The sequence below is a fragment of the Pavona decussata genome, unplaced genomic scaffold, assembly GCF_977016875.1.
Source record: "Pavona decussata unplaced genomic scaffold, jaPavDecu1.1 SCAFFOLD_409, whole genome shotgun sequence".
Classification (NCBI taxonomy): domain Eukaryota; kingdom Metazoa; phylum Cnidaria; class Anthozoa; order Scleractinia; family Agariciidae; genus Pavona; species Pavona decussata.
Genome location: NW_028145775.1, coordinates 150001 through 162695, shown reverse-complemented (window position 1 = coordinate 162695; position 12695 = coordinate 150001). Strand labels below are relative to the sequence as shown.

Here is a 12695-nt window from a genome sequence, read left to right as displayed (position 1 = left end):
AGTTATTTAACGCGCCGTTCATAATCACAACGTTTTTTATTCACATTGGAAAGTAAATTTTATGTTTCGCGGTTTCGTGTTGGTTTAAGGTAAGTGTTGTCTATACCTTTCAATCCTTGTTAGCGGTATCTGGATTTACTTTAAATAACAACTTATTTTTCCATTTTATTTTCATTTGATCTGTATGTCAATTGGCTAAACTAAAACCACTCCTAATCTTCCTTGTTCACAAGTTAGTGTAGAAAAGTCATGTATAAAAAGTTTCTCCTGTAAGGTATAAGGCCTTTAAACTGTATCAGCTTTTGTCTTACTTCTAACGCGTCGCATTTTTGCGTATATTTCACAGGTACTTCTAAGCCTCCGGAAAATCAAACAGGTGAGAGGATTTGTTTCCTGTGTAAATATGCTTCTAATTTGTTGTTAATCGTGAGCTCAGAAATAAATGACTTTATTTTATGAATAAAATAAGATAAATTCAAAGAGTGAAATTATGTTCATATTTCTGTTTATTTATAGGTTCTTGTGCTTATCTTCATGCTGCTTATAATTCTGTTATCATTTTATTGCTGATAATAATTATCATTCTATCCGTTGCGCTCTGGAGAATGCGACGTCCGTGCCCAAGATGCAGGCAGAATGTTATACCCATGGTAAGCTCTCGTTTAGCCTACAGTCTTGTTAGTTAGCAATGAAAATAAAACAATTATTATAATAGCTATTTAAGCGAGAATCATTTCCCAACAGTTATGCCATGAACCTTAACTACATGTAGGTAAGGAGATAGAGATTCAAGCAATGGTAAGCTCGCTGTAAATCTGCAGTCTTATAGTTAGCGATGAAAATAAAACAATTATTATAGTAGCTATTTATAAGAGAATCATTCATTAAGGAGTCATTCCATGAACCTTATGTAGATGTAGGCAAGGGTCTTGAGATTCATGTGGACAATGGTTTTATTATGTAGCTAACTCTGCATTTCCAGAAATGCAAGTGTTTCACTCTGAACACACCCTCGCATTTCTTATCAAAAGTTGCTGATTGTAGCTCCATAATAATAAATTGGAGTTATCGAACTTGCTTTTGAGTTGTAAGCACTAAAAGCATTTGTTGGATACCATTATTGTTGTATCCATCGATACTGAGGATGGTAGTATTGATCCCTAAAATATTTGTGATGGAAAGTACTGGCAACTGTCGTGAGCCACCTAAAGACCCTTTCAATATTCACGCTAATTCACCTGCCCTTTTCTTTAACGAACTGCAGTAAATTACCAACCTTGTAATCTAAGTCTGTAAATGTTTTTCGACGTCGTTCAACGATACGAGCTTAAAGCACTTTATTTCAGCATACATATATGGTTTTGCTGCAGTCTTGTTTTTTCACAATGTTTGTTACTAGAATCCAATACCTGTGCAGGAAAAAGACAGTGCACAACCCTTAAGCGAGGACGGCGAGGAGCAGGCGAATGAGCCAACGAGTGATGCAACAGCAGTAGTTGGAGACTATATGCCACTTCATCCCTCAGGAAGAAGTTGGGAAATCAGTCGGGACCAAGTAAACATCAGCAAGGTTATTGGCAAAGGAGCATTTTCGCAGGTTGCTCAAGCAACAGTAAGAGACATGCACGGTAGACAGGAAAATATAACAGTTGCTGTGAAAATGCTGAAAGGTGGGTTGGGTTCTTCTTGATCATCAGCCCAGTTGGGCCCGAGCAACATCGCATGCTTCGAATTAAACTTTCGATTTGCGTCGCCAATATGGCCTCGTAAGTCAACGGACGTTGTAGGTACTTTTTAATCACTTTAATGCAGCTTTCTGTGCACTCCCATGCCAAAGAAACAACAGTTAGTACCAACTCAGCTATCACTTGCCTCTACTAGCGTTCGATGGACTTGCGTCGACTTGGGTGAAAACGCAGTTAATAGCAAGCCATCGTAGGGACCTCGACGTCCATTTTCATCAGATTCAGTACTGTTCAACTTAACGACATAAGTCTCGATACAACTAAAGTAGGAGCATTGTTTATTTTTCTACAGGATAGTAAAGCTAGCGAACCCACGCGCGAGCGTCCGCGTTGTCGGCTCGCGTTACTATCCCGAAGAAAAATAAGGGACTTCTGCTAGTCTACGATACAGTATTCTTGGTCGAGTTCTTGTTTTGTTAAAACAATGTTTTGCCAATAATGAAGAGATTAGGTGTGAACAATTTCCCAGCACAATAATCTTGGTAACGTTTTAACTTTTGCTTCTCTGCAGAAAATGCTCCTGACTCAGACAGAAAGGACTTACTCTCAGAACTTGAGTTGATGAAAAAAATGAAACCTCATCCCCACGTCATCAAGCTGATAGGATGTGTCATAAAGAATGGTAATAGAATACGGATTCTGTCCTCATACTAAAATATTTGTTAGTAGAAAGGAACAACGCGCACATTTTTAATGTCTACCTTTCTAGCTCGATTGCACAGGAGCATGTCCAAGTGTTTCCCATTTACTAACAAATAATAACAATAAAAATAATAATAATAATAATAATAATAATAATAATTAATAATGAAAATTCTTTATTAAAATATTCCACACAAATTGCTATTTACAAGTTATAAGTATATAAGAAAAGGGGTATCAAAAACCTATTCACATTTCTTTTCGATTAATAATAATAATAATAATAATAATAATAATAATAATAATAATAACAATAATAAAGACTCTTTTAACAGCATTTCCACAAAGTGGCTCTTCCATCCATCATGTAGTATGTTTTCTATAGATCCCTTGTTAGTCCTTATTGAGTATGTCCCGTTTGGTGACCTGCTGGGATACTTGAGAAAAAGTCGAGGGCTGAACGACATGTACTTTAAGAACCCGGATGTAAAGCCGAAGACCAATCTGACCGCCGAACAGTTGATGAAGTTCGCTTGGCAGGTTGCTGATGGAATGTGTTACTTGTCTTCGAAAAAGGTTTGTTTGAATTATGGTCTGCGCCTAGCAACTACATAGTATGTGACGTATAGTTCCCTGTTGCGCATGCGAGATATACGTTATGGTATCGTCACCTCCTGTCTTTCATTTTAAAGGCCAACAAAAACAGCAAGTTTGTTTAAGCATCGAAGGCCTTGATTAACTTTTAGCGCTCCACTACAGCTTTTGTCATTGAAATAGGCGAGTTGTTGGATAAGGTGCTTGTAATCGTCTGCAAACAAACCGTCGGTTGACGCAAAAACGTGCCAAGCGACAAAATCTCCCGCCATTTTGTGCGCACGCGTGTTCAAGCCAGCTAAGAGAAAAAGAAAATGATACCCCGATGAAAATTATTAACGCAAATTGTAAAAATTTTTCGCCTAAACTGTACGTAAATAAATCTTTTTATTTAGATCATCCATCGCGACCTAGCCGCGAGAAATGTTCTTGTTGGCGAAGGAGAGAAGTGCAAAGTGACAGATTTTGGGATGGCAAGGAATGTACAACAGGATGATATTTATACCAGGAAAAGTCGGGTAAGGGTTGAAAATATAAATAATGTTAAAGGGGTTTTACTGTTAATGATTTTTCTCATAAACCTTGAATTTTGGTTCTCAAATACAAAGTACCACTTTTATTGTGAATGTTGCCTCACCACAGGTATCCTTATATTTCTTTTCATAGGGCCGACTTCCTGTGAAGTGGACAGCTTATGAGGCCTTGTTGTATGGAGTATACACCACACAAAGTGACGTGTCAGTATTCATTTGAAACTGAACAGCATTGGTTTTTTGATAAGATGTTCAGCTGTATGTTAAAGTAGGCCTTCATCCCCACAACTTTCTCCACCCAAAGTCAAGTGTTTAGTCCTTCCTTCCTTCCTTTTCCTTCCTTCCTTCCTTGCCTTCATTGCTCCTACAACCATCCTGTTTTGTTCTCTTTGTTCCTTCTTCAGTCCTCCATTATTTATTTGTTTACTGGTTCCTTTTTCAGGTGGAGTTACGGTATTCTTCTTTATGAAATTCTCACGATTGGTAAGTTTTGTCTCACTCTCGAGTTAAATACTCATATGGAGGAAATACTCCCACCAAGAAATAGAGAAAGACGTTGGCACAGCGATCATTGTCCTTAATTAGCAATTACACTGGCACATATTAAATAACGACATAAGGCAAAATACAGTGAGTAATTTTTATCTTATTCCAGGCGGATCTCCATACCCGAACATAAATGCTCGAGATATTGCCGGGAAAATCCAAGAAGGATACAGAATGCCAAAACCAAGACATGTGGATAGCAAACTGTAAGTAGCTTTTGTTCCAAAATGTCAAGGGGAAAAAACAACTTTACTTGAACAGACAGCGATGGAAGTTCTAGCCTGCGAACAGCAGACGTATTTCCGGTCGGAGGTACGACCGGAAATACGTCTGCTGTTCGCAGGCTATGGAAGTTCTTGATTTTAGTGATTTTAAATGTAGGATATAGACGGTTTTCATCATATGATCGTCGACCGTCCTTGCTGAAGTCTACTTTTCTGTGGCTACTGTTGTTTTCAAATTGTGATATTGCTATCTACCATGTGATCATATTCATTACTGGGCGTTGCTTAGTTTGTCCCACTAAATTGACATATTCATTAACAAAGTATTGGAATTGTTTTTTTCTCATCTTTTGTAATTTTCATGCTCTCACCGTATTTCCAGCCAGTGTGAGAGATTCAGATAAAATATTCTCAAACTGATGCAAGAGCTCTCTTGTCTAGTGCCTTCAACTGCTAGGCCATAGACGGTTGAAAGATAACCGGTAACACTAATTTGATTTCTCTGTACAGTTGCCCCTCAAGTCTCACCAGAGACCCGTAGGCCACTTTGGAAGTTTGCATCCTCCAGCTTATTGCTTATGCTACACTGTGAAGATGGGTTTTGAATTTTTGTAGCTTTATTGAATAACAATCTGAAACCTCCATTATTGCTGTACAAAGACACATGTACATTGACAATTCCAAAGCTCTCTAAACGGCAATGATCGGATTCGTTGACTTAGAATGCTATATTTGAGTTGCTCTTAATTACTATTTTTGTTATTTTGCTGGTTTAGGTTCGAGATCATGCTAAAGTGCTGGGAAGAAAACCCAATTGATCGAAGTACTTTTGATGAACTTAGGAAGACCATGAAAAATTTTTGGAAAAAGCACAAGGTAAGGGGATACTGTTTCTCGCAATAGCTGTCCAAATTCCCGCGCTCTGATTGGCTGGTAGTTATTGTCTATAAGAGTACAGACAATAATAATGACGTCAGATGTAACGCGCGCGCTTTCTCAACGAAAAAAAATTGCAAATTCCGCTCGTACGTTTTCCATGTTATTGTAAAAAACAAATCGACGGCAGTTTTGTATGGTCTTTACTCCTATAAACCATAAAATGACGCCATAAAATGTCCAAAACTTGGCAGTGAAACCACTTGCCTGCGGCTTGCAGCTCTACTTGAGTTTTGAACATTTTTTGACGTCATTTTATGGTCTATAAGAGTATAGACAATAGAAAACTGCCGTCGATTTGTTAAATAGATACTAAAAAAAAAATAGCGATCGAATTAATTAAAAATGGTGTTGGAACGGCGAAGTTGTATAAGTTATTACAGTCCATAGGACGGAATCTTGTTAAAACTGCATTAAATTTATTATCTATCACCGGCCCTTTTCGGGAAATATGTCCAGCTTCCGCTTAACTTTAAATGCAAACCGGAAGTATGATTTTCTTAATGATTATAACGTGGGCTCTAAAACGAAACTTTCCTGCATTAGGCGGCGTTTTCTTAGTTTTTGTGATCTTAATCAATTGAATAGAGATGTCTTTTCAATCAGGAAACTGCAGAATGAAACCATAAAAACAACCGCGATGTATCAGTACTTTTGTTATGCTCACTGCGTGAGTACACATTCAGAACGTTTCTGACACCTACCTATGCCTCGCAGCTTCTAATGAAACTTCAAATTAGTGCATTAGTGCACTGTCAGCTCTCTTTAAAAGAAACAGAAAAAAAAGAAAGAAAGAAAAAATTCAAGACATCTTTCCAACCTTGCGGCAAATTCAGAAAATAGAACTCTTAGCAATTTTTCGAGGCAGATTTTTACGAAGTTGAGGACCTGAAGATTAAGATCAATTTGCGTGCATGATACGTAGGTTTTATTGCCCTTTATGATTACATTAAGTGTATCAACTAAAAACAAAAAACTTTGTTGTCGGAATTCGCCTATTCCTTAAGGATGGATTTTGGATTTGTAAATATCCAGATATATAGACTAACCCAATCTCAAGTAACGACCACATCTTGAATGGAAACTTACTTTTGTAGGATATAGTTTACAGTCATTTCCTCAGTAAAGCCTATATCAAGCTCCTGCGTTCTTTAACGAAATCCCCCCCCCCCCCTTTTTTTTTGGTTTTGTTTTGGTTTTTGTTTTTATTATTTTTTTTTTATTCTCTTTTTCTTGAGTATTGGAGATTCTGGAAGCTGGGGAAAATGAGGTGAATTCTTAGAAATAATTATACTAATATTGGGACTATTTATTTTTTTTTCCGTTTTAGACGTACGTCAATCTGAGTGACTATGACAACACACTGTACGAGAACCTTGGTGACCTGACAGCTGAGTAGCGCTAATGGTAGAGATGTCTATGTAACAACAATGACAACAACAACAACAATACGTATCTCGTTGATTGTAGTTTTTCCTTCAGAAAAAATCATGTAGTGTTTACTGCTGCCGATAATTCAACGACAAAATAGTTTAGAATAGTGTTGCCGCCCAGATAAAAAGTAAATTTTAATGTGCAAATTTATAACTTTCCTTCAACTCTCAAGTTTTGTCAGATCAAAAATGCATTTTCAAATATGGACAGTTACAGTATTAACTTAACTCTTTCCTGACCAAGGGAAATGTCGAATTTTCCTACATCGTTAACTATGAACTGGGAGACCACATGTGATATACCATTTAAAAGGTATTGTCTGGGGTGTGCTATAAATCACACCAACAGAGATGGTGGAGGTCACATATTAGAGTGAGAAAAGTTCAAAGCGAAAGAAGAAAAACATTGAAAATTTTCCTATTCGTTGTATATACTGTCCTATTCGTTGTATATACTGGGTATCCCCCTAAACTATAGCTTAATGTACAGCTCTTAGTGCATTGCTTGTTCTAAGATATCAACTTGGCCCTTAACATACAAAGGAAAAAAAATCCAAAAGTTTGAGGGGTGGTAAATCAAGTCTCATATACGAGGGGGGCATTATTTTATACCTTCAATTTGTAGATCTTCCTAAGATCTTTTGGTTGTGCAAATTTCACACAAATTGACCAAATACTGAGCTCATAATTGCGTCTTGTGCCATATGGCACTCTTGGGCGGGAAAGGGTTAAGATAAGATGTACACTGTTTACTTAACATAATAGTTTTATTATACTGTCAATTATCAATTACAGAGAATCTTAAGTTAGCCAAATACTTCTCGTGGTTGTTAATCAGATTAAATATTCTCCCTTGCCTCGTGGTTGATATATAACTTAAAGTCTGAATAGTGTTATGCTCAGGAAGAGAGTCACGTCCTCAGCTTAAATGAATTATATAGCGTGGTTATTAAATAAAGGAAACACCCAATAAATGAACATCATAACCGTCTTTATATATCACGAAGCTCATTTCCCAGATTGGATAGCATCCACTTCATTTTATCTTGCTAGCATAGATTTGCACTGAAAGGATTGAATTTTGTTTACTATTGTTCTGATTTTCTGTCAGTGGTTTGAACCCAGGAGTCATGTAATAAGTACCTATATAATGATCATCCGGGTGAGTGTAGTCCAGAGAAGGACTGTTCGAGGTGGCAGTGACTGACGCTTCTACAACCTATATAAAGTTCTTATCTTATCTTATCTTATCTTATCTTATCTTATCTTATCTTATCTTATCTTATCTTATCTTATCTTATCTTATCTTATCTTATCTTATCTTATCTTATCTTATCTTATCTTATCTTATCGTGTCTTATCTTATCGTATCTTATCTTACAGTGATTTTTGCATCTGCAAGTGATATCGATGCGATTCTAGGCAATCTTTCCCAGGACCTGGATAATCTTTCTACCTCGTTTCGTGAAAATGAACTTATCTTTTATCTGAAGAAGGGAAAAACTGAGGTGATGCAGTTTGGTACCAGTAAACGGTTGAGTCTGTTTCATGACCGTCAAGTCAACCTCTCGGTCAATGGTTCTCCCATTAACACCACTACATGCGATAAGTACTTCGGCGTGCATCTGGACCCGACACTTAACTTCGAAACGCATTTTCACAAAATTTACAAGAAGGCAGCAGGAAGAGTGAACCTTTTACGGCGCATCCGTTCTAACATTGATACTTTTAGTGCCCAACGAATTTACCAGTCGATGATCATGCCAATATTTACGTATCGCGGCTGTAATAGTCTTGGTTGGTCGGAATCCCGTAAACGCATGATCCGCTCCATTGAAAAACGAAGCCTCGAAATCATTTCCCCGAAATGCAGTCCGCAGAACTGTGATCTTCGGTTTTTAACAATTGACAATTAGGCTCTCTTGATTAATTGCGCTGCAAGAAGCTTGCATTTAGGCTGCGTAATTGTTCCTTTATTTTTCCCAAAAGGACTGCCCAGTTTTAAATACCGTAGATTTCCTTTCGCTTTTCGCCTCAACTGAAAAGCTTGTGTTTGAAAATAAATGATGATCCACCGCTGTACAATTAACCGGCAAACCTATCTGTGAATGTTGCGACGTCCATAGAGATGAGTTGAGAAATGTAATTAATTTGTCAGGTCAAAACAAAGGGAAGACGGAGCTCCATATTCCTAAGGGGCAAAATGCCTGTGCGGAATTTTATTTTTTCTTTTGTACATTACACGACCCCAGAAGCATTCTGCTTTCAATTTTAGCGTGTATAAATAAATGACATGATGATGATGATGATGATGATGATGATGCTGAGGAACGTGACAGCAAAGATAGTCTGACATCGTGAATATATTATCGAACAGAAACATGCATGTTCCGCCATTTTGTTTTAAGATCAATTCGCAAAAGACGCGTAGCATTAAGTGGGAATCGGCCCAGCTGTCCATGTGGGTAAAATTGAGAATATATGATTGGCATCACTTAACCCTCTTGGGACACTGGATCTCGCGGGAGATCTAAAAATAATTTAAGAGGGATCACGATGGGGATAGGGCCTATATGGGGGATTACCACTCTTACCTTCATCCTCTCTTGTTACCATATATGATAGTCTTTTTTTTTTTTCAGACATGTAGGGAAAAAATTAATAAGGCCATAACTTATTTCCTTACATTATCTGGCCAACTCGCAAAGCTGTTTCTGGGGGACTCTAGGAGAAGTGTAGATAAGTAGTAAGCAACGAAACGTAGAAAGATATTCTTTAGAGAAACAAAGTCAGTTTATACAACTCCTCACAACAACGCTAATGCTCTCTTGTAATACACACTACCCCTTTTTACACTTCGTTAGGAAAAGTCCATGTAATATGAAAAGGGAGGAGGAGGCGGGGAGAAAGCATCATTTACCTGTAAAGATTCAAGGCCCTCCTTAACGTTTTCATTAAAATTTGAAAGACCCTCAAATCAACATGACTAAAATTTCATAGCAGCCGTATGGTAGTTAATATTCACCCTCATCGGCCTTACGGCCTTTATATCTGACAGCCATGTACATATTCAAATTATATCAAATTATATGAGTACCTTGAACTGACTGAATTCAGCAACCGAGATCAACATCCAAGGCTTACTAGCTACTAAAACAAGCCTAGGCCACTGAAGTTATCGCTTTAAGAGAAACTGGCAGCTCTTCTGCCAGATCTGGTGACCATTGTTATAATCTCGGTATCAGAAAGCTGTTTTTCATCTCTTGAATCGTCTCCATGTTCAGGAATAATTCGGGTAACCTCTACACTCATCATTATTTGCAACCCGAGTGGCTTTATCGATAATGCTGCTAATATGATAGTCAGCTGTAATTTTCTTCCCTTTATCATCCTTTCTAGCAACAGATATTTATCCAGTACGTTCAATTATTATGAATGATTGTAGAGTTGTCAATTTGTCTAATACTGGCTTCTGCTTAAGATGCACAGACAGCGTTTTCTTTGTACGAACTACTTACCTGGCCCTACCAGTTGCTGAAATTTGCTCGGTGATATGCAACAGCAGAACTTTCGTCTTCCATTCGCATGATCGAAAAACGTTAAATTCTATCAAAGAGTTAATTGAACACAGTTGAACTCCAAAAAAAGTCGAAAGCTTCCAAATCGCTTGTCCAAACCCTTCTTGCTGCGCCGTTATTATACGAAACAGTAATTCGACCCCTGTATGAGCCCCTACCACAAACTCCAACAGTAAAACTGCAAATCAAAAACGATTACGGCCCTTAAGCGGCTTGTGATGTCAGCCTTAACAACCAGAATTCAGGAATATTAACACAACCGGTAATTTCCGGCTCGTGATGGAAGCTTAAGAATAGTAACCAGCGTGATAAGGAGCCGCGGCGTGTACACTCTGTTAAACCGTTTGTTAACTCACTTACTAAGTAACATACAAATTCTGATTGATTGGCTATGACTTATTCAAGAGAGCAAACTCCATGATCAGGCCACCGTGACTTTATCGTCAAACATCAACTTATCGCTGACATAAGGTCACCTCCAGTCACTTGTGTGATAAGATGAGTAAATCAATTGTCTTTTCATTGTCTCGGCGATACGCGTGATTCCGATTGTTATGGTTAGTTGTGTAACACTGGCCATCTTGCCTTGTTAAATATTTTGGAAGCATCCTGGACATTTTGAGCCCAATAATCACCGTGATCCGAGGCCTGAACGCGGTAAGTTCCCGGTAACAAAGACATTCATAGACCTAATTTGAAACTTCCGTGTTAACCTACTTCATCTTCCTTTTTAGTTCATTGATTCGTTACGTTTTCGCTTTCGAACGAAATTCTTTGTCCTTTTAAAAGATGTCCCTACCTTGCCTTTTACTGTTAATGCCCTAAAATCAACACACGGGGGGTGGAGTTAGACATGTCCCAACTATTGCCCGAAAAAACCTGCGCAGCTGAGGTCAAACGGTACAAAAGAACCCAAAGTAGAAAGGAGAAACGAAGAAAAAGAAAAACGTTTAACTTGCCTGAAAAAATAATTCTTCTACAGTACCGGAAATCTGTGTTCGGATGTTAACACGATGGGAATGAAGGCGAGTGGTGTTATTAGATATGTCCTCATTTCATTGGCTTAAGTTCTATGATTGACAACGCTCCTTGCCCCATGCAACGGCACACCTAAATACTTAACTATCACGGGCCTCGAAATAAAATCACATTATGCTTATGTCATAATGTTGGCCTATAGGCTGCTGCGAAATTTGATGGCTTTACTCTTCGAAAAGGCCCTGTCAATTCTTCTGTCCTGTGAATAAAAGTAGCTACTTTAAAGGAAATTATTGGCCTTATGTAAAGGACTCCTACCCGATATTATCCTTCAGCAGACCAACGGACTGTGGCTGTCACACCTGTGTAGCACATCCAAGGTGGCAGCGGACGATAGCCAAATACAATGTGCTGCGTGTCTGGACGCTATGTATGCTCTTGGACGCCCGGCGTACAAAATCGAGAAGTATATTGGCTTTAGCACATTTAATTTAATGAATTCATCACTTGCCGTCAATTCGTCAATTCCTCGCATCGTCAATTCGTCACATTGTTCAGATATATCAGTTTATACCAGGTAAGGTCGGTTAAGATCATTGGTAAGATCATCGCTTCAGGCCTTAAAAATTATGCTCTAAGCGCACTCTCTGAAACGAAAGCTAACAATTTCCTCAATAACTAAAGAGCATAGAAAGGAAAATTTTTATTTAAGAGAAAAATATTTACGGCTTCAACTCCGTAGTCAGCTAGCCAGCATAAAATTCAGTTATCGGAATTAGTCCATTACGTTACAAGAGGTTCAGTTAAATGATGCCTTCCATTTCCTGTAATTAACAAACACAACAACCTGTGACCTTCCGCCATGTTGGATTTGCCATTTCTTGTTCCTAGTACTCCTCGGTTCTCCTTCTGGATTTTAGGATTTAGGAGCAACCCATCCGTGTTATTTTCTCTGTAAAGATATTCTCTGACTTGTTATTTAAATGATTGGTAAGATGAATTTAACAAACTGGACACGAGTTTCTGTGGTCGGCTGCTGTATTCTTCTTACACTGTCGCTACTTCCGCAAGCAGGTATGTTTTCCTTGTATAGATTACCAAAATTGTTAATGCATGTGTTATCGGGATCATTTTGTTGCTAGCGTTGGTTCAGACGTTGAAGATTGTGTTGAAATGTTTTGACTACAGTTTAATCAAAGTGTTTACAATGAAGCGAGTCAATTCGATTGGGCTAAAGAACCACCGTTGCAAGCCTCTTGGTCTCGTGAAGTTTGCTCGCCGCTGGCCGAAGCAAGTGACGCCTATAAATCATTGAGTCGGGCTCAGCGTAGAAGCCAGAATGCAACATTTGAAATTGCTTATGGATTAGACGCAAAGACTGAATTGCCCTTAATGCCTCTGTTGATTCAATCCCATTAAATTCAATATTGATGTTTTGAATTTAAAGCTGGTGGTCGTACCGCAACGCCGGGCGTAACGCCATGTT

The 12695-nt window shown here is 38.2% G+C and overlaps 2 protein-coding genes across 4 annotated transcripts in view; both read left to right on the top strand.

Annotated features, from left to right (window-relative positions):
• Nucleotides 1-7953, top strand: part of LOC146451025 (tyrosine-protein kinase receptor Tie-1-like) — a 139582-nt gene extending 131629 nt beyond the window's left edge. Inside the window, exons 9-19 of one of the 3 annotated variants that reach the window (XM_085099672.1) lie at nucleotides 347-376; nucleotides 517-650; nucleotides 1400-1670; nucleotides 2257-2367; nucleotides 2773-2963; nucleotides 3377-3499; nucleotides 3648-3718; nucleotides 3957-3997; nucleotides 4170-4266; nucleotides 5061-5160; nucleotides 6551-7953. In XM_085099672.1, the coding sequence (XP_084955798.1) occupies nucleotides 347-376; nucleotides 517-650; nucleotides 1400-1670; nucleotides 2257-2367; nucleotides 2773-2963; nucleotides 3377-3499; nucleotides 3648-3718; nucleotides 3957-3997; nucleotides 4170-4266; nucleotides 5061-5160; nucleotides 6551-6619 (1238 nt within the window). In that variant the 3' untranslated portion in view covers nucleotides 6620-7953. The remainder of the gene's footprint in view (nucleotides 1-346; nucleotides 377-516; nucleotides 651-1399; nucleotides 1671-2256; nucleotides 2368-2772; nucleotides 2964-3376; nucleotides 3500-3647; nucleotides 3719-3956; nucleotides 3998-4169; nucleotides 4267-5060; nucleotides 5161-6550) is intronic. The other 2 variants (XM_085099673.1, XM_085099666.1) reach the window with 2 other exon arrangements.
• Nucleotides 7954-12155: 4202 nt separating this feature from the next.
• LOC146451024 (fibroblast growth factor receptor 3-like) overlaps nucleotides 12156-12695 on the top strand; it is a 43500-nt gene continuing 42960 nt past the window's right edge. Inside the window, exon 1 of the mRNA XM_085099675.1 lies at nucleotides 12156-12283. Within this exon, the coding sequence (XP_084955801.1) occupies nucleotides 12193-12283 (91 nt within the window). The 5' untranslated portion in view covers nucleotides 12156-12192. The remainder of the gene's footprint in view (nucleotides 12284-12695) is intronic.